Source organism: Hoplias malabaricus, chromosome 6 (assembly GCF_029633855.1).
Source record: "Hoplias malabaricus isolate fHopMal1 chromosome 6, fHopMal1.hap1, whole genome shotgun sequence".
Classification (NCBI taxonomy): Eukaryota; Metazoa; Chordata; class Actinopteri; order Characiformes; family Erythrinidae; genus Hoplias; species Hoplias malabaricus.
The window spans coordinates 1,102,242-1,130,230 of NC_089805.1; the positions used below are offsets into that span (position 1 = coordinate 1,102,242).

Genomic DNA, 27,989 nt, shown 5'->3' on the forward strand with positions numbered 1-27,989 from the left:
AAATCCTGTAACAAGTCCATCTTAAAATAGCACACAGTCGCACTCTGTGATGTGGTGTTGTTATCTGTGGAGTCTCTCGTGTGATGATGCAGTGTAGAGTAGACTTTTAGGCGTTTAGATGTCCATCTTAACCCTTTAATGTCCTTATACATTTTCAGTAAGATATAATGACTACCAAGAAGTTCGGAGGACGGTAAACGGTTTCAATAAAAAATAGGTTCAAATGTAGCACCTTTTATGAGATTAAAACTGGACTGGGTTTTATTACAGGCGACACAGTTTTCCAGTTTTCAGTTTATGTAATATTTTCTAAAACCCTATTTTGCTAAGTGTGTTCATGGGTGTAAATGTGTTTCAGTATTGTATCTTAAACAATGGGCGGCACGGTGGCGCAGCAGGTAGTGTCACAGACACACAGCTTCAGGGGCCTGGAGGTTGTGGGTTCGATTCCCCTCTCCGGGTGACTGTCTGTGAGGAGTGTGGTGTGTTCTCCCTGTGTCTGCGTGGGTTTCCTCCCACCAGTGTGGTGTGTTCTCCCTATGTCTGCGTGGGTTTCCTCCAGGTGACTGTCTGTGAGGAGTGTGGTGTCCAAAACCACACGTTGGTAGGTGGATTGGCGACTCAAGAGTGTCCGTAGGTGTGTGTGAGTGTGTGTGTTGCCCTGTGAAGAACTGGCGCCCCCTGCAGTGTGTATTCCTGCCTTGCGCCCAATGATTCCAGGTAGACTCTGGACCCACCGCCTCCCTGAACTGGATAAGGGTTACAGATAATGAATGAATGAATGAATAAAGGTAATTATGATGCTACTGTAATTACTGTGTTGGCCTGTTGTGTTTAAGATTGTGTTTAACTTGATACTATAGAGAGTGGGAACCTTTGCTGTGAGCTGTGAAGGTGCTGCCACATGAATTAAATCTTTGATTATATTAGGACTTACACTCTATCAGTCTAGAATGAAACATATCATAGTTTACACACGGTGCCGGCAAATTACCACATACAAAGCCTGTACTTTTTTTCCGTATGTTCCTGCTCTTTTCTGATGTGTCTGTATTTTCACTTGTTCCACATTTTTTCTTCATTCTGTGATGTCAAACTGACAACGTCTGAGGAAATCCCTTTCCATGAATTGGCTGATATTTGCAGATTCCTGGTGTGGTGAATAGGAGTTTGTATTTCTGGACTATTCTCCTAAACTTTATCCATGTTTGTTTGATTGCGGCCCAATCACAGCCATTGTAGTCTATGGTTCCATGAGGCATGTGGGGTAGGCTATAGCTTAGGGTGTTTTCTAACAAGTTCAGATGAACCAAATATGAGGAACATTATTTTGCAGCTATTTAGATTATTTAACAGTGGCATCTGTACAAATGTGTTATCTGCCTGAGGAAACCAATTTGAAAAAATAAAACAAAATCCAGCCCGTAATAAGGTTGTGGTTTGCCTGGTTGTGATTGCAAGAAGAAGAGATTTCTAAAGACGAGCTCGTGAGCAGGCGTTGCTTCATACAAGTCTCACGTTATGTTCTCCCTGTGTCTCATTACCAGATGACTCCTTTCCAGAGGGCTCCATAGACCTAAAGTGTAAAGAGAGAGTGACAGACAGTGATGAAGAGAATGATCCTGCAGATGAGACAGATGGAAAGGTAAGGTTTTGCTGACAGTAAATTACAGCTTTCTGCATTGTTTGGAGTTAGTAAATGTTTTTTTTTTTTACATTTTTTTGTAATATGCCTGTGGGGGCGGCATGGTGGCACAACAGGTTAAGTTGCTGTCACCCAGCTCCAAGGTTCTGGGGTTGTGGATCCACCCTCGCCTGGGGTCACTGTCTGTACAGAGATTGGTGTTTTCCCTGTGTCTGCGTGGGCTTCCTCAGAGTGCTCCAGTTTCAGTCCAGAGTAAAAATATAATTTTTTATAAAAGTGTTCCCAGCGGTGAATGTGTGAGTCTGCGTGAGGGTGTGATGCCCTGTGATGCACTGGCGTCTCATCCAGGGTGTATTCCTGCCTTGCCTCTAGGTAGTCTCTGGAAAGCCTCACCAACCCAGAGTTCAGAATCCAAGATGGCTGCCCACACTTTAACTCTGTGCGAAAGCAGTATTTTCCTCCAGTTTGTTGGAGCTTCTGTCTAGTTGCGTGTGATTAAATCAGTTGTACAAACCGTACTGTCGGACTGCTGTATGTGGACCTGTTGCCATGGTGTTTGGAGTAAAATATGACATAATGCGCTGTTATTGCATAACATGATAATAAGCCCATAGTGAAAGCCTAGGACATAGTGCTCAGATCAGATCAGATAGGGTGTGACATCATTCCCAACTTCGCCATCTGATTTACGAAGTAAATGGTTCGTAACATAACTATGGTTTTGGTCTGTTTTTGGAAATTGCAGGAAATTGCAGGAAATTGATGGGGGGTGGGTGGGGGTGTGTGTCTGAGAGAGCATAATCGGCACCACTTCACTGGACGTAGTGCTGCAGTGTAAAATGCCAGGAGATATGTTTTATGTACTGCCAAAGGCCTTCAACTATTGAGTTGTACACTGAACGATCACTGGATAAGGAACACACCTACCTTGTATCTACAGCCACTGACCATTTTATCAGCTCCACTGACCATACAGGAGCACTTTGTAGTTCTACAATTATGACCCGTATCCCTGCGGGAAGGATCCACCACCCAAATCATACCTGCTCTGTTGTGGTCCTGTGGATGTTAAGAATGTATGCAGAGAAACAGGTAGACTACAGTCTGTAATTGTAGAAGTACAGAGTGCTGCTGTATGTGAGCGTCGATGCTCTTAATCCAGTGACTGTTCCGTGTATTTTGGTCATATTACTTGTTTTCAGTGTTTAGCAATACATTTTCATTCATCGGTTATTGTTTTCTTCTGCTCCCACCTCCAGCCTGTGGTCCGTTCCAATTCATTCTCGCCCGGAGGCGCCCAGTCGAACAGCAAAGATACAGAAAGCAAAGGAGAGAGCACAGAGAGAAAGAGAAAGCAAGACACAGAAGGTGGAGAGCAAAAAGGAGGACACAATGAAGGGAAAGGAGGAGGTGGAGGAACAGGAGGAGGAGGAGGAGGAGGGCAGGTCCCTTCTCAGTCCCACCCGTCATCTGTCACTGGTCTTAATGCCACTCCCTCAACTGAACCAGCAGTGTCTCAGGTGCTGGGGGCTGTCCGGACGGCCCCCACAGTGGTGACCAATGTGGTTCGACCTGTGACTAGCACAAGAGTTCCCATCGCCAGCAAACCTATTGAAGGGGGAGTGACTATTGGGGCTTCACCCACCGACGGGAAAGCCAAGTTGCCAGTCAGTGCAGGAGGAACTTCAGGAGGTGGGACTCTATCAGGGGGTGGGTACTTTCCATCCTCCTCGCCCAAACCTGCTGGCCAAGGAGGCCTGGTCACAGGTTTAGTTCTTGGAGGAGCTTTTCCAAACCAACCGACTGTTCAGCTCATTACCCCACCCCAACCCTTACAAGGCCCCACCCCTAGTAACGGAGTTGCAAACAACAACGCTGTGCCCATTCCTCTGCTTCAGCCTCAGTTCCTTCCTGCAGCCTCGCTTACTCCGCCTAGTGGTGAAAAACAAGTCACTCAGTTGCAGTACATCCTCCCAACTCTGCCTGCCTCAGCCAACCCCAACAGCCCCTCCCCTCAGCAGACACAGCAGCCAACCAGTATCCTTGCCCTGCCCACTGCCCCACCCACACACATATCCTTGGCCAATGGAGTACATTCAGGGGCTGGCCCAGGGATGAGATATGCCTCAGTGGGAGGGGTCAGCCCAGGGGCAAGAGGTGAGATTAACTTAGGAGGATATTGTGCAAATGCATGGAGAATCCTAGTTAAAGGAATTTTTGCAGATGTCGAGTTTAGAAGGTAGATTACATTGTATTTATGCGGAAATGTGTATTAAATATGAGTAACTCTCAGTCTTACACCCCCCATTCTCTCTCTCTCTCTCTCTCTCTCTCTCTCTCTCTCTCTCTCTCTCTCTCTCTCTCTCTCTCTCTATCTCTCTCTCTCTTTCTCACACACACACACAAACACAGGCGCATCGTGTTTAATCTTCAGCCTGGTTAAATCACTTCATTTGAACGTTTTCCATTATTTCATCTGTTTCCAAAGCTAAGGCTCTATTATTTCACATTTAAATATTAATTATTTAGATCTTCAGTCACAAGAAGTGACAAGGTGATTAATCACAGCAAATTGTGCTATTAATTAGTTGATAAATATGGATTATGGAATATGGACATTTATATATATATATATTATAGCTATCCAATTAAAAACATTCATTCATTCATTCATTCATTCATTCATTATCTGTAGCCCCTTATTCAGTTCAGGGTCACGGTGGGTCCAGAGCCTACCTGGAATCATCGGGTGCAAGGCAGGAACACACCCTGGAGGGGGCGCCAGTCCTTCACAGGGCAACACAGACACACTCACACATTCACTTACACACTCACACCTACGGACACTTTTGAGTCACCAATCCACCTACCAACGTGTGTATTTGGACCGTGGGAGGAAACTGGAGGAAACCCACGCAGACACAGGGAGAACACACCACACTCCTCACAGACAGTCACCCGGAGGACACCCACACGGACACAGAGAGAACACACCACACTCCTCACAGACAGTCACCCGGAGGAAACCCACACGGACATGGGGAGAACACACCACACTCCTCACAGACAGTCACCCGGAGGACACCCACACGGACATGGGGAGAACACACCACACTCCTCACAGACAGTCACTCGGAGGAAACCCACGCAGACACAGAGAGAACACACCACACTCCTCACAGACAGTCACCCGGAGGACACCCACGCAGACACAGGGACAACACACCACACTCCTCACAGACAGTCACTCGGAGGAAACCCACGCAGACACAGAGAGAACACACCACACTCCTCACAGACAGTCACTCGGAGGAAACCCACGCAGACACAGAGAGAACACACCACACTCCTCACAGACAGTCACTCGGAGGAAACCCACGCAGACACAGAGAGAACACACCACACTCCTCACAGACAGTCACCCAGAGGACACCCACACAGACACGGGGAGAACACACCACACTCCTCACAGACAGTCACCCGGAGGACACCCACACGGACACGGGGAGAACACCAATTAAAACATGTATCTCCCAAAATAGCAACTTTACACAAGAAAGAAAATCCCTTCTTTCCTTCTTTAATTTTCAATGAAAGTCAGTGTAAAAACTGGATTACAGACAATGAATGACTGAATGATAATTCCTCAGCATTTCTGTGTCCATTTGTTATGATTTTTTTGATTTAGAAAATTAATTTTGTTGTGAATTTATTGTGGTAAAATATGTTCTTTTATTCACTTCACTTTCACTCAAAATTAACTAAGTACATCATTCAACCACAGGCACCCCCCCCCCCTCCACACACACACACACACACTGCATATGCCTCTGTGCAACTGAACAAACCTAATTTTAGGTAGAAGTTCACAGATGAGACTCATTCAGACAGTCTAATATTTCCTTTCTTTTCCCTTTGTTGTAGTTCAAGCACAGTCCCCAGTCTTACAAAACAAGATGCTAGTTCCCATGGCAACAGTTAGAACGGGATCAACACCTCCGCAGCCCATTTCCCTCGTGGCCCCACCCCTTCCTGTACAAAATGGGGCTCAGCCAGGAAGTAAAGTAAGTTGTCATTGTTGTCCTTTCCCTCACGACTGATGCAGGTCATGGTTCTCTTACATTAGGCTCACCTGATTTGTCTATCACAGATCATTCAGATCGCACCAATGCCTGTGGTCCAAACCAATGTCCAGCCCGGGGGAGCTGTTCATTCTGGAGGTTCTTTTCCGGTCTCTGTTGCAGCAGCGACTGTTATGGCTTCAGGCACGACTCCACCTCAGACCGTGCTTTTGTCTCCGTCTCCTACAAGGTACAGTACAATATTCTTTGGAATTAAACTATGGTTGATAAACAATTGATACAGTTTTTATACATGGACCTTCTGTATATACATCTGCACTTCCAAAATATACCAGTTCCCTTTATTAAATGCATATAATTTGTAGTTTTATCATTCCACTTGACACCGGACACTGAATATCTTTGGTTAGTGTATTATTCTCATTGCTGAAGGACCCCCTGTTTGGAGGTTGTCTGGGCTAACGTGCCTCTACAATATTGCAAAGACATTAGGATAAATGCTTATGGATTGGTAACCAGGTGTAGGGTGCCAGAGTCTCTGAGGCGAGCCGTTCAATCCTGAGTGTGAGTGGTGCTGACATTCTGTAATGTGGCCACTGTACCAGACCATAGCGGTAAACGGGTCTGAGCCAAAAAGCAAAGCTCCCAATTTAACGGTTGATCGTGATCTTTGGGTAATGATCGATACAATGAGACACGAGAAACGAGTTTTTTTTCCTCTCATGCTTGGCTTTATCCACACATCTCTTAAAAAGGTTGTTGAAGCTGGGGTGTGGAGGTATGGTGAGCGTTGTGCTGCAGTTTCCTCGATTAAAGTTTGTGTTTGTGCTTTGTTAACACTTTATATAACACTTTTCAAGAACCCAGATCACAAAATATAGTACACAGAACATAGAACATCCAAAGACAAGCATAAACACAGCGATACAGAGAACACAAAACAGGAGAAATAGTAGTAAGGGTACGTAGCCCGTCGATGAGAATCACAAACCCACAGGGCAAAACAGGCTCCCAAAACTGACTGTCACTGTAAAATATTAGCAGTTTCAGCACACCCCAGTGTAGACCGAGGACATGCTGGAGGGATTATAGATCCAGGCTGGTCTGGCAATGCCTGTGGACCCCAGGAGGCTCTGGTGGAAGTTGTGGGGGACAGAGATGTCTGGGCTTCTTTGTTATCTTGTTCCCATCATGACCTTGAAATTGGGATTAGGATTAAGAGAAAAAGATGATGATGACTATTCTCCGTCCAGTGGTAACCCAGAGTTCTGTAAAAAGTGCAGAAAGACTGCTATGATACACTGGTGTGTATAGCGTGCAGAAATACACACACTCAAACTTCTCACTGTAGTGCTGAGAATGATGCACCACCCAGATAATATTTAGTGGTGGTATTTGGGGTTGTTGATGAATTAGATAAGAGAGAGACACAGGAACAGATACACGACTATGTTTTATTACAGAAATCCACCTGTAGGGTGAGTTAACGTTAGTGCTGGGCGATATTTTTGCTTGAATAATATGTATATATTATGAAATGTATACACACATATATATATACATATGTTATAGTCTCCGGTTCCCTCTGTGTTTGGGGTGTATTTTGTCTGTTACGGCGACCCCCTGTCAGAACTTGACTGTCCTCGCACAAGGTGGGTTTATTTTTACTCAAACTGTGTTGTTCTCCCGGGGGGAAATGTTTTCCCGTTTGCGAGAGCACTGTTCGTTCCTGATGTGTTTTATTTTCTCAAAATGAATTTTTTTTTCTCCGCTCATGAATTTTGAATGGGATCCGACGCCGTAGATCAGGTTGTTTCTCGTAAATAAACAAGGCCAATAAATAAAAACTCCCAAGGGCGGAAAATTTTCCCCCTTGCACTCAGTGATTCTGGGTAGGTTCTGGACCCACCGCGACCCTGAACAGAAAATAAATTAATGAACGCACAAAGCTGAAAACGTCCTAGTTTTCCCACTGTTAAGAGCACTGTGCTAAGGCTTCTAATGAGTCAAGTGCAATATGTTTACAATTCAGTGCTTGAAGTAGACGATTTTTAGACAGCAGTAGTGTCTAAAGCCAATATTCCCATCCCTCAAGCAGTGAATAAACTAGAGACATTATTATGATTTATTTTCACTGAAAACCCTTCAAATTTGTAAAAGAAATAATTTTTTTGGCCAGTACTTTTGACACAAACATGAGGATTACTCACGAATGGTTATACGGTTTGGAGAAGTTTGACTCAGATTTAGTCTCGTTTTGAAGGGGACTATCTAAGGTAAGGGCTGCTGTGTTAACTCTGTGTGAGAGACGCTTGTGGGCTCTTCAGACTTCGAGAAGCAGCGGTTTTGTCATCGATGAGGAAGAAACCTGAAGTTTGGAATATCTTATTTTTTCGGCTTTATGTCCTACATTTTAGTGTACAAAGTCTTATATCCTCGTGATCCAGAGAGTCTGCCCGTTCGATTGGTGTATGATATGTACACACTGACTCAAATATAGCACTGAAAAATCTGAAAATCTGTACTGTCACTAATAATTTTTCATAACAATTTCCAACAACAGCAAAAATACTTATTTATCGAGTGGTATTGTATATAAAATGATTAAATCAATGAAAATCTGTGACTTTAAGCTTTAATTTGGTACATTGACTGTTGACTTTGGACCTGTAGTACTTGAAATATACTGACGGATATAACAATGAGTGATGAGCGCCGCCGACCACTGAGCGAAATAAGAGGCTAAATAACGCTGGGTTTCTAGGTTACAACTATCAACTCAGTCATTTATGATGCAGATTATTGAGTGTGTGTTAGAAAGAACAGCCAGTAACAAACAGTGAGAGCTGAAGAAGAGAAAATAATTCATATCATTTTCTCTGATGATGCAGCTACAGGTGCTCATTGCATACTGCTCATTGATGTCTGTCTGTAAGATGACATTCTGGCGCTCTAACAGCCAGAATGATGGAGCTGCCCACAGCATTGCCTGTGTGTACTGTGTAAATATCGGCCTCTAGTTCTAATATATCGGCCAATGCCGATTTATATAAAAAATGCCAAAAATCAGTCCAATGAATCGGCCGGCCAATATATCGGTCGATCACTACTTGGGAATGTTTATTTATTTATCAGTTTATTATTTTAAACTGGTCTTAATCCATCTTCTTACTCTTTCTACTTCTTTAAATGCTTGAGGTTGTAATGCCCTAAGAATGTTTAAGAATGTTATATCTTTAAATATTGCATAGTAATGAACATTTGGTGTATTCAGTCTACGTTTTTAGAAGGGTGTCTAAAGTTAACGTGATAACATTTTGCCCGTATCGCCCAGCTCTAGATAAAACAACAATGTTGTGCACTTTCACTGTATCTTCATTGAATTGATACAACAAGTTGTACTTAAAGTTTGAAGAATGTGTATTTTTTGTAAAATTTGTGTCATTGAGGGCAAGCAATCTCAGGAACAGTATCCTTGGGTACACAACACAAATGACCTTTGTCTATGAAAATATCAAGTCAATCATCAGATGGCGTCGAGCACTGATTGTTTCCCAAGGTCACTTTAATCACAGCATTCTTTCTTTCACTTTTTACCACCCTGCGTTTAAGAGGAATTAATAGTGCACAGGATCTCTCAATAATGTTCAGACTCGTTTAAAAGCCACATCATTACTATGTGTGCTATTGCTGTGATTATGTTTACTGTGATTCAGTTGACTCTGAAACTTGACTCATTCTGTTCTTGTCAAAGGAATCAACTCCTTGATTTTAAGCAAACCGTCACCACAGCTACACGTAGAACAAACATGAAACTGTTCTGATCTTTTCTCACTTTTAACCTTTCAAGTCTTACAGTCTCTCGCCCTCAGTCCACCCCACCCCACCCCAACTCAAAGATGGGTCATAGTGGAGTCGACTCATCACTCTCATTTGGGAGACCAAGCACTTTATAACAAGATAACATATATAAATATCTGTGAAATCACATTTATATTGAATATATAAAAGAGCGAGGAGCACGGATGTCTAAGTTTCACTCTGATCAGGTTTCTTTTTCCAGTGTATACATTTCTTGCATGAGCATTTCTGTGCTTGCATTCTCTTACGCATTTATTTTCTGTTTGATCATGTTCCAGGATTAAAACAAGCACAGAATGCCACAGATTCTAATCTTTTCTGCAGCTTCGCTAATCTTGGCCAATGAAGTGTCTAGTTTGAGTGTTCAGATCTTAAAGCAGCCACTTATTCGAAAGTTGAGAGTAGTGCAAGCGCAGCCGTGTTGTTGACTGTTTTCTCTGTTTAGCCGCTCCATCAGCCGATGTAGAAAATATATAAACAAAACATAAACTGTTAATTAAAGTGAGTAGATATTTTTTTATTTTTTAATTGCTCCAAAATCAAGGTACATAACACTTCTTCCCAAAACCCAAAAGTCTAAATACCCAATCCTCACGTTCCCCTTTACTGACTAAAATCTTGAATCCTGCTTTCAGTATTTCTGGAACCAAAACACTCTGGCGTACAAAAAAAATACAATCTGGTTTTTGTTGTGAAATCAGAAGTAGCAGGGAATGGTTGAGTGACAGTACAGTTTTCTTTAAAGTGCACCTTAGGGGAAAATCTAACTGTGTTTGAAATATTCTGTCAGTCTGCAAAGCTAAACTTTGAGACAGGGCCATTAATTAGAGGTTAATCAAGGTATGAATACAATGGAAGTTTCAGCTATTACTAATTTTCTTTTGTAATATTTTCTCTCAGGATCACTTACGTTCAGTCAGCTCCTGGAGTTGCAGCTCCTTTGCCTCTGGGCTCCACAACATCAGTCTCCTCCCCACAGCAAGCACCAGCTCCTCCAGGACCAGCATTTCTGTCCTCTCCTATGGCAACCCTTGGCTTCACTGCCATCGCCCCTGCTGGTCACACATTGGTGCATCCAATAGTGACAGGTGAGAGGAACGAATGGCAAATATTTCTGAATGTACATCGTAGGACTGAGATTGATCAATTAATCTATCGATTAATCTAAGTATTCATGTCTTGACAAGACAATAGAATTACAGTTCTGTAGTCTTTAGAAATTAACTTGTGTATGATTCTAATAATTAATTCATTCATGGGTTCAGAGCCTACCTGGAATCAATAGGCGCAAGGCGGGAATACACCCTGGAGGGGGCGCCAGTCCTTCACAGGGCAACACAGACACACACACACATTCACACACCTACAGACACTTTTCAGTCGCCAATCCACCTACCAACGTGTGTTTTTGGACTATGGGAGGAAACCGGAGCACCCGGAGGAAACCCATGCAGACACAGGGAGAACACACCATACTCCTCACAGACAGTGACCTGGAGGAAACCCACGCTGACACAGGAAGAACACACCACACTCCTCACAGACAGTCACCCGGAGGAAACCCACACAGACACAGGGAGAACACACCACACTCCTCACAGACAGTCACCCGGAGGAAACCCACACAGACACAGGGAGAACACACCACACTCCTCACAGACACACTCTGCCACCCTAAAATAAATATAAAAAATATAAAATAAATAAAACTTTTTCGACTTCCATCAATTAAAATGTTGTCTTTGTACTAATTGTAAATAAATATAGGGTTTAATTGGTTTGCATTTTACACAGCGTCACATCTTTTTTGAAAATGGTGTTTGTAGTTTTTTATAATTATTGTTATTTATTGTATATATTTTGGCTTTAAATTTCACTACAGTTTTAATAATGTATTATTTATTTTTGTTTAACTTATTATTTAACGTATTATTCAGTTTCAGATCTGAAAACAAAATAAAAGTACTTCCTCCGTTATAACACGTGAAATGAAATTGTTCTGTACGAGTCCTAGTTTTACTAGTTAATTGTACTGTATAATTTTACTGTTCAGTGTAGTAGGTGTTTTTTGAAACCTTTATTTTCTTATTAACAAATACATTTTGACTCTGTTTATTTATTTTTTTCTGAATAATTGAACGTATTAAATGACAATGTCTCTCCCTCAGGCCAGCCTCCCCTTCTTGCTCCAGTTCCACCCCCCAACTGTCCGTCACAGCCTGCCTCAGCCTCAGGACCCACTCGCCAGCTAGTGACCACCATTTACCCTACCCCCAACGTCACTTTGGCGACAGGAGTGGTTTCCATGACAACTGTGCCACAAAGTGTGGCCAGTTCCACTTTGACTCCTACTTCCCCACCATCGCCTCGTACGAAGATATCCATAGCTTCATCCATGCACCCACAGACTCAAACTCGCGCAGAGTCGCAGTCAAGGCAGGAACACGTTACAATGAAGATGGAGGAGAAAGAGATGGAAATGCACAGAGAAGCAGTAATGAAAAACACAGCAAGTCAGGCCCCACCTGGAGGTGTGTTAGAGTCATCGCATCCCACTACTGCGACTGCTCACCCTTATACAGGTAAGTAGTATGAAGTTCAGTGTTTATCAACACATTTGCAGTCAAGGCCAAACATACACCTGGGTTACAGCTAGTTACATTATGGTATGATCATTTCTAGAGAATATTTAAGAATATCTGTTCCTTTTATTTACTCTATCAGATATTCAGGGGAACAAAAACTAACATACACTTCGGTTAGTAGCTTGACTTTTGAATTGTTTAACATGAATGAAACACACATGGGGATTTCCACTGAATGGTATCTGACCTGGCACCTGGTTGTTTTTCCACTAGCACTGCGTCTCTAATAGGAACTGCAACTTTGGAAACCCCAGCTATGTTTACTTGTGTATACACATGCTGTTTTTGTGTGTGGGGCTGAACACTGCTTCACTGCACACAACTTCAGACAGATCCGTGTAGTTTCTTGTCTTTGTTGCACTTTCCAACTCTCACAACCTCCGCAAGGTTTTTTGCATCACGTTTAGTCACTACTCGGCTTGCGCGGAACCACGGAAATTACTCCCTAAGGAAGAACAAGACGAGTGGAATTCCACAGTGTTTTGGGGGGGGCTGAGTTGTTTGGATTTTCCCAATGTGTCAAGAACGAAAAAGGCACTGGCTGTAAAGTTAGACACTTACAGTCAGAGATATGAAAATTAACTCTTAATTTGCCAGTTGGCCAATCAGAAGTTTATATAAGATACTAAACCAGTTTATGAAATCCCTCAGTTTTAAAACAATAAACGATGTAGATGTAAAATTTTGTCTGACATAAATTTGAAATACTTGAAGCTGATATAAATTACGAAATAATTTATCAGTTGATTTATCTCTGATGTGAACATAGTAGAAGTCCTCATTTGGTTTATGTAAACTTAAGGCCTGAACTTTATATAATAATAATAGTAATAATAATAATAATATCTGGGCGGCACGGTGGTGCAGCAGGTAGTGTCGCAGTCACACATCTCCAGGGACCTGGTGGTTGTGGGTTCGATTCCCGCGCCGGGTGACTATATGTGAGGAGTGTGGTGTGTTCTCCCCATATCCGCATGGGTTTCCTCCGACAGTCCAAAAACAAACGTTGGTAGGTGGATTGGTGACTCAAAAGTGTCTGTAGGTGTGAATGTGTGTGTGTGTCATCCTGTGAAGGACTGGTGCCCCCTCCAGGGTGTATTCCCGCCTTGCGCCCAATGATTCCAGGTAGTCTCTGGACCCACTGTGACCCTGAACTGGATAAGCGCTTACAGATAATGAATGAATGAATAATAATATGTTCAACTTATATAGTCCCTTTCCCAAACCCAATGACGCTTTATGTAAATGGAAACAAAAAAAATCCTAAAGGAATAAGTCATTGGGAGTAAAATGTGGAAAAAAGAAATGTTTTTAGCGGTGATTTGAAGAAAGATAACGTTAAACAGTTGTGAAGAAGAGGTGGAAGAGTGTTCCAAAGTTTAGGGGCAGCAGCACAGAAAGATCTGCCACCCAGGGTAGAATGTTTAGTTGAGGGGACAGTAAGGAGACCAGAGTTGGAAAAGCGGAAACAGCGGGAAGCAAAATACAAAGAAATGAGTTCAGACATATATGAAGGAGCCAGACCATGTAGAGCCTTGAAGGTGAGAAAAAGGATTTTGCATTTAATACTAAGCTCAACAGGAATTCTAGATGTATTGAAGACGGTTTAACAGTTTGACCGGAAGTCCATGGAACAGTGAATTGCAATAATCCATACGAGAAAAAATCAAACCATTTACCAACATTTTAGCATCTCTGTCACTAAGCATGGGATGCAATATCATCCACAGATGATAAAACCCAGTTTAACTCCATAATGCATGTACTCCAAACCTGGGCAGAGGCAGCGAGGGAAGAAGTGCTGATGTAGATCTGGATATCGTCAGCATAGCAGTGGAATTTTAAACCATGTTTGTGGATGATCTGACCAAGAGGAGAAATATAAATAAGAAAAAGCAAAGGGCCAAGGACGGATCCCTAAGGAACACCAAAATCTACCGGAGCTTTAAGATTTATGAAACCAATAGTAACATACTGACGTCTCTCAGCAAGGTTTGAATGAAACCACTGAAGGTAGGGCAAGGTCAGAAATATCAATAGAAGATAGACGTGATGTAAGTAGGTTGTGACAGACAGTATCAAAAACTGTTAATGTTAAATCCAAGAGAACCAGGATATTAAGAAATCTGGCATCTGAAGACAGCATTTTTTCCATGATTTTGGAGAGAAAGGGGAGATTAGAAATAGGTCTGTAGTTGGTTAAACACAGAGGATCTAACCCAGGTTTTTTCACTATGGTGTGGGAGCAGCTGTTTAAAGTGAGAGCGGAACAGTATTGAAAAGCACAGGTTTATCAAATGAGTTATAAATTGAGAGATATCAGAGGCAGCAGATTTTAGAATAGCTGTAGGGTCTGGGTCTAAATGTATGTATATGCTAGGGATGCGCCGATCCGATATTCAGTATCGGTATCAGTCAGATTCTGGCCTAAATTGCTGGATCGGATATCGGAAAGGAACAAAACATGCATCCGATCCATTAAATATTAAAAAAAAAATTTGGGGTGAAATTTGCAACATGCCGTAAGCCAATGCAGCACTTTGGCATAGGACCGGCAGGCATCACGTGATAGAGCGACTGTTGTGTAAACCGATTTTCGGTGTAAGTAAGAAAATAACATACTGTAAGCACTTATCCTATCCTAACACCTATCCTCCTCGGTCCCGAGCTGCGTAACCGTGTATTCTTCCGCTGCGTACACCAAACACGAAGTTCACGTTACGAAGTTTACGACGCAAAACCACTTCAGTCGAAACAAGGCTTTATACAGTAAATGGGAGATGTGTCGTAACCACGAAACATCGTAACTCAGGACTGACGTAACACGAGGACCTCCTGTATAATATTGTTACAATACTTTGACTGTTGACTTATGTAAAAGGCACCCAATGTTTTTTTTTTTTTAAAAGCAATTATTTTTTCAAAAAGTCGGATTAGTATCGGTATCGGCAGATACCCAAATGTAAAATATCGGTATCGGTATCTGACCTAAAAAACTGGTATCGTGCCATCCCTAGTATATGCAGCAGCTTGGTTTGTTCGGCCTGTCTGTGTAGGTGAGTGATGCCTTACGGGATGCTGGAGCTCTGACCTGCGTGTGTTCCAGCCTTGCACCTGATGATTCTGGGTAAACCCAGTGACCCTGATCAGGACGGAGCTGTTACAGAATATGGCTGACTGACTGAATGAATGAATACATTATATTTATAAAGATATTACTGATATTGATTGTTACATAACTGACCAAGTGTATTCAATCTAAACACTTCACAAAACAAATAGACAAAAAATAATCAATAAGCCTAAGGCAAATAGCTCTAAAGAAATAGCTGTGGTTACGACGTGTCCTGTTTTACAGTTAATTCATTTGTATTCTGCTAATATTCACTGTAACATCTGCTACTGAGATTTTACATTTTCTTGTATATTATATCACCTCTTGCTGTTTATGTGGTGACAGTTCTATAGGTGTGTTCCAGAATGACTTAAAATGGTATCTAGCTATGTTAACGTGCATAAGATAAAATGTATTTCCTTCTTCTGTAAAGTTGAACCCTTCGTATTATGTACTAACGTGTACTAAAGTTGTTCTTTGAGTAGCTGCATCTGTCTTTTGATTTGGCTTTTGATATGAAGATTTTTTGACATTTTTGTTTTCATACAATGCCTTCACATTTACAGGAAATGGACCAGGAGCCTCCAAACTACCCTTGGTGCCTCAGAAGGTCAAAAGTCAAGTTAAGCACATGCCCTCAGGTCAGCATGGAGAGGAGAAAGATGGAAAGAAGGAGAGCAGGATGGAACGTGAGAGTGACGCTGACGGTGGCGGTGGTAGCACTTCTCGAAGAGAGAGAGTATTAGAGGTGCCCTCTAAAGGCCAGCTCGCTGAAAACGACAGCAAAGATGATCACAGCCGAGAGGTGAGCATTAATCAGACATTTGTTCGAAGAGATTTTCCAGTCTTTGTTGTGACAAATATAAATAATTAAAGGCATATATTTTTTTAACTGCTTTGAACAATGCAGTAATATGCACAGTACTAACCCAGTCTAATCATGTGTTTGAATGCTCTTAGAATAATTTTCAGTTGTTCTCATTCATGTACAAGATGATGTATTGAGTGTATATGAATTACAGCTGGTCTGAGATCAGAAGGTGGTTTTCATAACTTAGGGAATGCAGTTGAAAGGACAGGAAGGAGCTTATTGTAATTCAGCAGTCGTACCCGTTCCAAACTGGTAGTCCACAAGGGACAAGTATCAGATGTACAGATCAGATGAAAGAGAATGGTAAATGAAGAGCTGAGAGAACAAATCATCTACACCTAACATTGCCAGTGTTTTGACGTATCGACCGGGCAAATATTTGAATCTAACTATGTGTTCAAGGCCATCTACAGCTATAAAATCAGAATACGTGCAATTCAGGCGCTCTGTTCCAAATCACCTAGCTGTTTGTGGTTCACATAATGCATTTCTATGACAGCGATTCAGACAAAAACCTTTAAGATATAATAAGATAATGTATATTATATATTCTGTTTAAAATTACCTAAGCATCTACAGAATCAAATCAAATTTATTTGTATAGCGCCTTTTACAACTGACGTTGTCTCAGAGCAGCTTCACATAGTTTTTGAACAGAACATTTAAATCAAAACCCAATGAGAGCAGCCGAAGGCAACAGTGGCAGGAAAAACTCCCTCGAGGCTGGAGGAAGAAACCTTGGGAGGAAACTATAGATTGAATTTTAAATTATCACCAATGAAGTGTCATTATGCTACAGTACAATAATAGTAATAATAATAATCATAATAGTGACATCAATCTGGGGGCGTAATAATAGTGCATCAGATTGGAAGAATCAGTCAGTGTTGCTAATCTGAGTCCATTTCTACTTCAGTGAAGTTGATGATGGTGAGTAGTCAGAGGCTGGCAGCAGTAGATGGAGGTGAACAGCTGGTCTGGTGTGGTGTAGTATGGTCTGGTGTGGTGTGGTCTGGTGTGGTCTGGTCTGGTCTGGTCTGGTCTGGTCTGGTCTGGTGTGGTGTGGTCTGGTGTGGTGTGGTGTGGTGTGGTCTGGTCTGGTCTGGTCTGGTCTGGTGTGGTCTGGTGTGGTCTGGGCCAGAATGAGTCGCAGGACACCCATTTATCTGAAACCCCCAGCAAGGAATGGGCCTTTTTGGCTGTGTCAGGAACATAAAGGGCAAGTTTTTCCAATGGGAAGGTGTTCCTGTAGCATATTAAAAAGATAAAACTCATGTGACTTTTGACTCACCCTGTAATTTGTGCGGTAATTTTTGAAAATGTTTCAAAAGACCATAGGTATTTCATGCAGAAACTATGATAACGTGCTGTTTATTTTCTGGAAATTAAATTTGCGGAAAGCGATATGGTAAAAATATGAAATAATACATTGGAACAATTAGACATTTTCCAAATACATGACAAGATTTGTTTTTGAAAAGGTTTCAAACTTGAAACAGATAAAAAAAAAACAGCAAATTAAAGCTATGAAAGACATAAAAAACAATTCGGTGTTTTCAAGAATGAACATTTAGACACAAGAAAAAATACATGTTACTGTGCTGCTTTGCAGTTATTTTAAGCTGGTTATAGCTGTAGTCAAATCAAGTTTATTTGTATAGCACTTTTCAAAACTGGTGTTGTCACAAAGCAGCTTCTGATGACACAAAGTTTTGACATGAAATGTAAAAATGTAAAGAATGTAAAAGATGTAAAAACCCCCTGGTGTCATTTTAAATACATGCAGTTGGTCAGTGTCCGAGACATACTGAGCATTCTACAGTGATAAATCATGTCAATAACATACTGCCTGTTTCTCTCTGTCTCTCTCAGTCTGATCGGAGGGATGTATCTGGGTTGGATCCACCCCCACCACCACAAAGTGACACCCCTGCAACGAAGAAGACCAAATCCCGCCCCCCACCACTCAAGAACACCACTGACCCCATGGATAAGTGAGTGAAAGAGCAAAAAAAAACAGTAGACGCTTTCTACTCTATAAGATATTCTTGCTTTTAAAGGCTAAGCAGCAGCTCTATGAAAGTGTCAAACAAATAAATACAGTGGAGTTTGAGTTCCTAACTTGTGTTTATTGAGAGTCAGAAAACATGTTATTTCTTACTAATTGAAGGAATAAGGTTTAAAAGACCGTTGCCCCCCCCCCCCAACGGTGTTGGGAAACTCTAATAGGCGTCTTGCCTGTGACGTAGATGGTGGACAACAACTCTAGAAGCTGCACTTAATTTAATGCAAAATGAGGAAAAGGTGTGTTGTTTTTGGCTGCAATCATTCAATGTACAGTGGGACATCTGTGCACAAATGGCCCAAAGATCCCAAAATATCCAGAAAATGGACTAAATTTGTCCACTTTAAACGGGCACTTTGGAAAGGACCATCCGCTCACTCCGTTATCTGTAGCCCATTTCACTGGCGCTTTTCCAACAATATGGGCATGTAAGGACACCAACGAAAGGTGTTCAAGAGCCTCTGTAACATGGAGGTAAACAGGGTAAGGACACTCACTTCGCCTGTTTTAGTTGGTGTTAGTTAACGTTAGCTTGACTCGCCAAACTCGGTGGCTCAGATTATACTCGGCTACGTAGCTGCATTACGGAGGTTTATAGTGTCGGATGAATTCGAGTTCGACTTCGATCACATTTACAAGAATAACGGTACCTCTACATTTGAGTTTAGCTTATTGCTAGGCTATTGTCATGAATAATGTTGGTTATTTAGCTAGATACTGTCATAACAGTAAAAAATAATAAAACTTGACTTAACTTTATTTAGAGCTGATTGGTGGCTTTATATTGACGGATTAATTGGAATCAAAATAAATAAGGACATAAATGCAACACATAAGTTAGGGTTTCCTCCGGGTGACTGTCTGTGAGGAGTGTGGTGTGTTCTCCCTGTGTCTGCTTGGGTTTCCTCCGGGTGACTGTCTGTGAGGAGTGTGGTGTGTTCTAACTGTGTCTGCGTGGGTTTCCTCCGGGTGACTGTCTGTGAGGAGTGTGGTGTGTTCTAACTGTGTCTGCGTGGGTTTCCTCCGGGTGACTGTCTGTGAGGAGTGTGGTGTGTTCTCCCTGTGTCTGCGTGGGTTTCCTCTGGGTGCTCCAGTTTCCTCCCACAGTCCAAAAACACACGTTGGTAGGTGGATTGGTGACTCAAAAGTATCCGTAGATGTGAGTGTGTGAGTGAATGTGTGTGTGTGTGTGTTACCCTGTGAAGGACTGGTGCCTCCTCCAGGGTGTGTTCCTGCCTTGCGCCCAATGATTCTGGGTAGGCTCCGGACCCACTGTGACCCTGAACTGGATAAGGGTTACAGACAATGAATGAATTTCAGGGGCATTATATTTTCTCCACTGCTGAATTATGTGAATGTTTTTTCAGCATTTTGTGTTTCACTGAAAACTTTTGATTTCTTTCTCTCTCTCTCTCTCTCTCTCTCTCTCTCTCTCACTCTCTAAAGTGTGCTGTCAGGTACATATTTTGAGGAGCGTCTAGCTGAGCTGCCTGAGTTTAAGCCAGAGGACGTGCTGCCCTCACCCAATCTGCAGAGTCTGGCCACCTCACCCAGAGCCATATTGGGCAGCTACCGCAAGAAGAGGAGGAATTCCACAGGTGTGTTTTCTTTGAGGACAGAGAGACCAGCATCAAAAGGAGTAGGGTGATAGGGGATCTTTGGTCAGTGATGAGAGTGCTTCTGTAATAGATTGTGCAAATAGAAACACAGAGCAAGTTAGCAGATGCAAGCACAGTGGGGGCGGCTTTTGGAAGCGTATTGCTTGTTTGGCCAGTTTGAGGAAGAATCCTTTCAGCTTTCAGGGCTGAATATTTCTAGTCAAAACAGTCCTTCTATGGCTCTACTTCCTAACTGTTCTTGCTGTCTACTTTTATTCCCTGCTGATATTTAATTGATGGATAATTAGCAAAAATATACAGAATAATTAAAGAAACAAATTAATAAAGAAAGCATTGCAAATTTTTTCCCTTCCCTCAATCTCTCTCTCTCTCTCTCTCTCTGTCACTCATTCACTCTCAGATTTAGATTCTGTTGATGACCCCAGTTCTCCTCGGAGGAAAAGCCGTCGCTTGTCCAGCTGCAGCTCAGAGCCCAACACGCCCAAGAGCGCTGCAAAATGTGAGGGAGACATATTCATCTTTGACAGAACTGGTGTGTATTATTCTCTCTCTCTCTCTCTCTCTCTCTCTCTCTCTCTCTCTCTCTCTCTCTCTCTGTGACACACACACACACACACGGAACAATCACTGGACTATGAAAACCTACCTTGTATCTACATTCACTGTCCAGTTTTTCATCTCCACTGACCAAACACTAGAACTATGTAGTTCTACAATTACAGAGTGTAGTCCACCTGTTTCTCTGCATACTTTCTCACCCCTGTTTCACCCCGCTCTTCAGTTTTCAGGACTCCTACTAGACCACAACAAAGTAGGTGTGATTTGGGTGGTGGTGATTGTCAGCGCTGCAGTGACACTAGTGGCGGTGTGTTAATGTGGGTTTGACTGGTATGAATGGATCAGACACAGCAGTGCTGCTGAAGTGTCTGTAATGTTCTGTACTGTCCTGGAAATGGACGTGTCTAAGACATTTATTTTTTGATAAAAAGAGGATCTGCTGCACCCCATGGAAAACATCTCAAATAAATAAAATGAAAGAAGTTCTTAAATAAAAGGGCTCATGTCCCACAGTTTTTACAGGGACATACGAACAACATAAAATCACAGTGTTAATTAGAATTAAAATATCTCACTTGGATCACTTTGGATCAATGAACTTAATAGAATCACAATTCAGTGTAATAATTTCCTTAGTCTTAGACTGAGTTTGCTCTCTCTCTCTCTCTCTCTCTCTCTCTCTCTCTCTCTGTCTCTCTACTGTCTCTCTCTCTCTCTCTCTCTCTACTGTCTCTCTCTCTCTTTCTCTCTCTGTCTCTCTACTGTCTCTCTCTCTTTCTTTCTCTTTCTCTGTCTCTCTACTCTCTCTCTCTCTCTCTACTCTCTCTCTCTGTCTACTGTCTTTCTCTCTCTTTCTCTGTCTCTCTCTGTCTCTCTCTCTCTACTTTCTCTATCTCTCTGTCTCTCTACTTTCTCTCTCTCTCTTTCTTTCTCTTTCTGTCTCTCTACTCTCTCTCTCTCTCTACTCTCTCTCTCTGTCTACTGTCTTTCTCTTTCTCTGTCTCTCTCTGTCTCTCTCTCTCTCTACTGTCTCTCTCTCTCTTTCTTTCTCTGTCTCTCTACTCTCTCTCTCTCTCTCTCTCTCTCTCATCCAGCATGTTCAGCCCTCCTACATCCCCCTTAGACAGTCAGATTCCAACTTTTATTTTCTGTTTCTTTATAAAAAGAGAAATGAGCAATTTATTAAATTAAATGCAGTGCTGTCCATTTTTAAGCATATTTTCAATTAATATCTGTGTTTCTAGTTTGTTTATCCTCATAAAATAAAAATGAACATAGAGCACGAGGCTTGTACTTTTGACAGAAATTGGCTTGAAACTGTCTGCGTGATCAGTGACTAAGGGCTAAAAGGCATACTCTGCTAGAGCCAGGAATTATGATTTCAGTGTGGAGGGGGGGGCACCTTAAACTTACTTGCAGCTAATATCTTACACGGGGACTTGAGCTGGTGACTCAAAATGATTTGTAACAGTACTTGCAGTTTGATCCCCCTAGAATAGCAAGAAAAATGGTACATGTGTGGGATGTTTGAGCAATGTTTTCTCCTCCCTCAAAATTCATGGCTAAATTGCTCTTGAACAGCTGCTCCTCAAGACGTGTGGCTGGTTGCCTGTTATTCTGAGAGTGTATGCGCTCACTGCCCCTGGTGTATGAGCTGAAATTGCTTAAGTGTATGTGTGTATGTTTACTCCCACAGATGGTTTAAATGCAGAGAATACATTTTGTTGTACGGCTGTGCAATGACAATTAGCTTAATTGACTTGCAATTCCATTCAAGCCCAATCCCAAGTGGCACCTCAAGTCCTGGTGTAATCATCCAAGTACACATTTCGGTGATGTTAACAACACCCCGACTGATAAGGCAAGGGACCTTGATGGCTTTAGGTTTAAATGCATGGAGATAATGAAGATAATTTGCTTATCTCCAGTGTCTTAATTCACAATAATAGCGTAATGCTGTTTAATGACAAGTTGAATTAATAAACAAATGCACGTCTGGAAGTCTTCCTCACTGCTTTACTGGCCACAGAGCTGTAAACAAAGCCATTCACCCTGCATCTCAAATGATTTTGTGTAATACACTGCCAATGAGTTTAGTTGAGATCTTCATTGAAGAGAACCCCCATAATTGCCGTTCTCTCACAGCTCAAAGTGGTGTTATATTCACTATTGCTTCAGTAACATGCTTTTCATATGTTGCAAAGAAAATCCTTTAAAAAAGCCATGCAAAATGATCAAAAATGCCATACCATAATACAAAAGACACTTTTTTAGTGTTACATAGGTGTATTATATAACATCAGCATCAAGCTTGAGTCCCTATCAGTGGCTCCCACCAAGGCTGTAAGAAACCTGGGTGTCATGGTTGATGACCAGCTGATCTTCGCAGATCATGTTACCGCTGTAGCTCCATCGTGCCGCTTCTCCCTATTCAACATAAGGAAGATTAGGCCATACCTAACTCAACATACAAAACAGCTCCTCGTTCAGACGTTAGTAATCTCCCGTCTCGACTATTGCAACGCACTCCTAAAAGGTCTTCCGGCCTGTGCTGTGAGACCGCTACAGATGATCCAGAATGCGGCAGCACGCCTGGTCTTCAACCAGCCTAAAAGAGCACATGTCACGCCCCTATTAGTTGAGCTGCATTGGCTACCCTCGCTGCTCGCATCAAATTTAAATCACTAATGATGGCCTTCAGAGTATTCACTGGTTCTGCTCCCATCTTCCTCAATAGACTCTTAAAACCATACGTTAGCGCCCGCCCACTCCGTTCCTCAAAGGTTCAGGTCAGTCGAGGCTGTTCTCATCTCTGGTACCACGCTTTCTTTAATGCACTTATTACTTCCTGCATATTGCACTCAATGTAAGGTCATTTGTATAAATCATGCTGTAGTTCGAATGTTAGATCCTCTTTTGTAAGTCGCTTTGGATAAAAGTATCTGCCAAATGCATAAATGTAAATGTAAATATTTTGACACATAGCCACATTTAAAAACAATGAGTACTGTTTTTATACAGTGATTTACACGGCGCTGTGTTCAATTTGACTACACACAGCTGTAGCGCTTTTATAAATATTGTCATGTTATCCACCTCTACTGCATCGATTCCATTCTGTTTAGGATTTTAACTTTAAGACCATAAATCTGAGGCATAAATCATATTACCTCCATAAAAAAGTTCTTCACTAAAGACTGGATACACACTGGAGTGGAATTTTATACAGTTTGTGAAATCTGAAATAATATATTTAATATTTAAAAAAACTATAGTATATTAATACATTATAATTGTCTTTGACCTCCAGTTCTAAGGTATTTCTGTATGACTTCAGCTTTATTATACATTCTGTTACAGTGTTTACTGTATTTACTGTAAAACGTATTTACAGACTTTCTGGTGAATTTTGTAGATGGGAACAGGCAATAATTCAGCATTAAAACTTACATTGATTTACACTATGATATCGCAAGTAGCACAGACCCACACAAAAACAAACAAACAAACTCTTTCTGCTGTAAATGTAGATTGACACCTGTATCATATTTGGTAACAGCCTAATGTCTTCTCTTATCAGGAGAGATAGAGGACGTTTTGGGGGAATCAGAACGCGTGCCATATTCTTCTCTTCGCCGCACTCTGGACCAGCGCAGGACTCTTGTCATGCAGCTTTTTCAGGAGCATGGGTCCTTCTTCCCCTCAGGTAACCAATCACAGCTCCTAATGATAATGTAATAATGTATTATAATGTAGGGCCGAGGTTGTGGGTTCGATTCCCACTCCGGGTGACTGTCTGTGAGGAGTGTGGTGTGTTCTCTCTGTGTCTGCGTGGGTTTCCTCTAGGTGACTGTCTGTGAGGAGTGTGGTGTGTTCTCTCTGTGTCTGTGTGGGTTTCCTCTGGGTGACTGTCTGTGAGGAGTGTGGTGTGTTCTCTGTGTCTGCGTGGGTTTCCTCTGGGTGACTGTCTGTGAGGAGTGTGGTGTTTTCTCTCTGTGTCTGCGTGGGTTTCCTCTGGGTGACTGTCTGTGAGGAGTGTGGTGTGTTCTCTCTGTGTCTGCGTGGGTTTCCTCTGGGTGACTGTCTGTGAGGAGTGTGGTGTGTTCTCTGTGTCTGCGTGGGTTTCCTCTGGGTGACTGTCTGTGAGGAGTGTGGTGTGTTCTCTGTGTCTGCGTGGGTTTCCTCTGGGTGACTGTCTGTGAGGAGTGTGGTGTGTTCTCTCTGTGTCTGCGTGGGTTTCCTCTGGGTGACTGTCTGTGAGGAGAGTGTTGTGTGTTCTCTCTGTGTCTGCGTGGGTTTCCTCCGGGTGACTGTCTGTGAGGAGTGTGGTGTGTTCTCCCTGTGTCTGCGTGGGTTTCCTTCGGGTGACTGTCTGTGAGGAGTGTGTTGTGTTCTCCCTCAAAATTATCTGTAGGTGTGAGTGTGTGTGTTGCCCTGTGACGGACTGGCGCTCCCTCCAGGGTTTGTTCTTGCCTTGCGCCCAATAATTCTGGGTAGGCTCCGGACCCACTACGACCCTGAACTGGAGAAGTAATCACAGATAATGAATGACTGAATGAATAAACCAAAACTCACGTGTACTTTTGGGTACAATATAATCCCCAGGAACAGAACAAATAGAGGCATGTGCTTTTGCAGCATTTAATATTGTAATATATATTTTCAATTAAACATTCAAACATTCTTTGAATCTCCCTCTTTTTTGTGAATTAATGGTAACTGTTCCTCTGTTCCTGGAGGGATAGTATTGTTTCCAAAAGTATGTATGTTCCAGCAGTTAAATGACAAAAGAGCAGGATAATGTTTGAATACTGAATTACAAAAATAATCAGTAAATCTTATTCACTCTGTGCACATGTTTTCTGTATTGTTTTTTTAGCTCAGGCCACAGCTGCCTTTCAGGCGCGCTACTCAGACACCTTCCCCACCAAAGTGTGTCTGCAACTCAAGATTCGTGAAGTGAGGCAGAAGATCATGCAGACGGCCACGCCCGGTAGTTCAGAGGTCACAGGGCCGGGAGGGGTTCCCGGAGGAACAGACACTGCCTCTGCCCCAGGACCTTCCAATCCTGCGGTCAGGGAGGAAGGGGGTGCAGAACTGGACGAAAAGGTGCGAGGTCATGAAGAGTCTCAAAGTGTCATGGGTGAACCGAAGGAGCTGAGATGAGTAAGAACGGAGACGGAACATCGGAGCGGGTGTAATACGAGAGTTTAACAAACTTCACCAACAATGTAGAGCACTTATGTGGATTTTGTTGCATTTCTAACCGACAGTGTGGATTTCGTTTCCGTTTAGTTCACTTTGTTATTTTCCTGTTGTTGGACACGATCTCTCTGTGGCGAGGTGGAAGTCAGACGCACTCACAACACGTATATTTTATGCAAGTTTCACATATTCACAACTGGCACAAGAACTTTTTTTCTGTAAAGCGTGAGGGGGCACTTTCACGTGCCTCTCTGTGCTGGGCAGTCTTTGGTTCACCACTGCGCAACTTCACTTCCTAATCTGAGTTTCACAGCCCTTCAATGCTGCACACCAGGCAGCACCTACCGGCCTGTCTGCACAATATTCCCATGCCTGGTAAAGAAGCAGGACTGTGTCTGGGAAAACGGCAGGATGAAAGCGCTTGCACTTTCATTTGTGAGAGACTTGAGACTGAAAGCAATAGTTAGAGAGGAGGAGGAAGAGGAGGAGGAGGAGGAGGAGGAGGTATCTTGCAAATGGGACATTTACGCCCATTTCAGATTGCTTCGGCTGTTACCGCTCTTGGACGCAGGCGCACTACCAAACTTTCCAAAAGCAACAAATGCAAGTCTCGCTCACTTGCAGCCATACAGAAAAACAGGTTTCAGCGACGGTCAGAACTCCACATACGACAACAGAAAACAACAACAACAGCAGCACAGACCACATCCTGAGAGAGTAGTGTCCTTCTTCTCAAATGGAACCAAGAAAAATAAAAAAAAAGAAAGAGAGAGACACTACATTCTATGAATCAACTTGTAGTTATGCTTCGTCACTTGTAGTTGTTGTGTCGTAATGGTGGAAACGACTGATATATTTTTCTGTAAAAGCTTGCTCCTATCTTCTCCTTACTATGGTGACATTTCCAGCATGGACTAATCAAGCTATCCAAGTGTTGGGGCAAAAAAACAAAAAAAAAACAAAGAAGAAAAAAAAGACTTTCTGTTTTAGCCTCATAGGTGACGCTCCTCTTCTCAGGCCTCCATCTTAGGCCTTTCCCCTCCCTTTCCCCATCTCTGTACATAACCATGACGGCTAGGGGACACCAGGCTCCCTGCTCTTTCCCCCCCCTCCCCTTTTTTGAGATGTTATAATCAGGTGTTTGCACAATATGTGGTCATGGACCACGCTTTAATCAGGAAAGTATTTGCTTTTAGAGATATATTTGAAAACTAACCAACAACTTTGTTTCATTTCATTCGATCTCTTCACTTCCTTTTCATAGGCTTTTACCCTTTTTCAGTTGAATCTCTTTTTACGTTCACCCCCTCCTCCCCACCCACCTTTCTACCTACAGTTTTTTACCTGAAGTGTTGTTGGAAAGTGCCCATAAAGCGCTGGTCCAGAGTCAGAATAAGCTCCGTAGTCTCGGACGAGTTTGGAATCAGGATTACGCAAGGGAAAGCTGATCTGAGACCAGTGCTGAGGCGGCATTTCTCAGGATCCTCTCTTCCTTCTTCTGCCACTTTACTTCTTTCATTGGTGCAATAGGACAGTGTGGATGGGGAAAAAGATTCCTTTGGTTTAGAAGAATGACTGGTTTGTGCCATAGATATTCACTGTACAGGCTGACAGATCTGTCACAATATGATATAAATATATATATAAAAATTTAAGAAATATAATAACGTTCATAAATGAGTGTTGAGGATGTAATCCAAACAGAACAAACTAAAAAAATTAATCTAGCACTTTTTGCGTCTTGTTTTGCTGAGAGGAGTAAAGAGGACGTCGATACTTCTCAGTCTTCACTTGAATGTGTCACAATATAAATTTCTATGTGTATGTAATATACAGGTGTTTTTTTGTGTGCGTGTGTTGTGCGTGTGTGTGTGTGTGTGCGTCCGTGCATGCGTATGTGCGTGTGTGTGTGTGTGAGCGTATATGCTGATAATTAATATGCACCTTGGCAGACCAAGCTTGCCCTCATGCAGATATCATCCTATAAGCAGAAGACTGTTATCATACGCCTTTAAGCTGGTGATTATCGCAGAGATCCGGGAACAGGCGAGCACACCAAACCACTTAGACTACACTTTCGGCACTTCATTCATTCGTTTTCTTTCCCTAGCAACAGAGCAACGCTTACACACATACACACGTGTACCTGCACACGTATGCGTGTTACACCCTCTGATTGTGTACCCAATAAAACTGTCCTTACTTTGGACTTGAGAAGGATTATTCAAATGAGAAAGATGAGCTAAAGCTCGTGAGCAGGCATGTTGACCATGTGCAATATTTCTAAACAAAAGAATATTGAAAATATTAAAGACCTAACACA

General features: G+C 42.3%; 1 protein-coding gene across 1 annotated transcript in view; it reads left to right on the forward strand.

Annotated features, from left to right (window-relative positions):
• The window catches only part of cica (capicua transcriptional repressor a), a 45,145-nt gene extending 17,165 nt beyond the window's left edge, over nucleotides 1–27,980 (forward strand). Inside the window, exons 10-21 of the mRNA XM_066674192.1 lie at nucleotides 1,548–1,645; nucleotides 2,905–3,802; nucleotides 5,570–5,709; nucleotides 5,796–5,956; nucleotides 10,489–10,676; nucleotides 11,757–12,170; nucleotides 15,915–16,153; nucleotides 18,092–18,213; nucleotides 19,731–19,882; nucleotides 20,304–20,435; nucleotides 24,042–24,167; nucleotides 25,341–27,980. Coding sequence (XP_066530289.1) covers nucleotides 1,548–1,645; nucleotides 2,905–3,802; nucleotides 5,570–5,709; nucleotides 5,796–5,956; nucleotides 10,489–10,676; nucleotides 11,757–12,170; nucleotides 15,915–16,153; nucleotides 18,092–18,213; nucleotides 19,731–19,882; nucleotides 20,304–20,435; nucleotides 24,042–24,167; nucleotides 25,341–25,627 — 2,957 coding nt within the window. The 3' untranslated portion in view covers nucleotides 25,628–27,980. The remainder of the gene's footprint in view (nucleotides 1–1,547; nucleotides 1,646–2,904; nucleotides 3,803–5,569; nucleotides 5,710–5,795; nucleotides 5,957–10,488; nucleotides 10,677–11,756; nucleotides 12,171–15,914; nucleotides 16,154–18,091; nucleotides 18,214–19,730; nucleotides 19,883–20,303; nucleotides 20,436–24,041; nucleotides 24,168–25,340) is intronic.
• The last annotated feature ends 9 nt before the right edge of the window (nucleotides 27,981–27,989 follow it).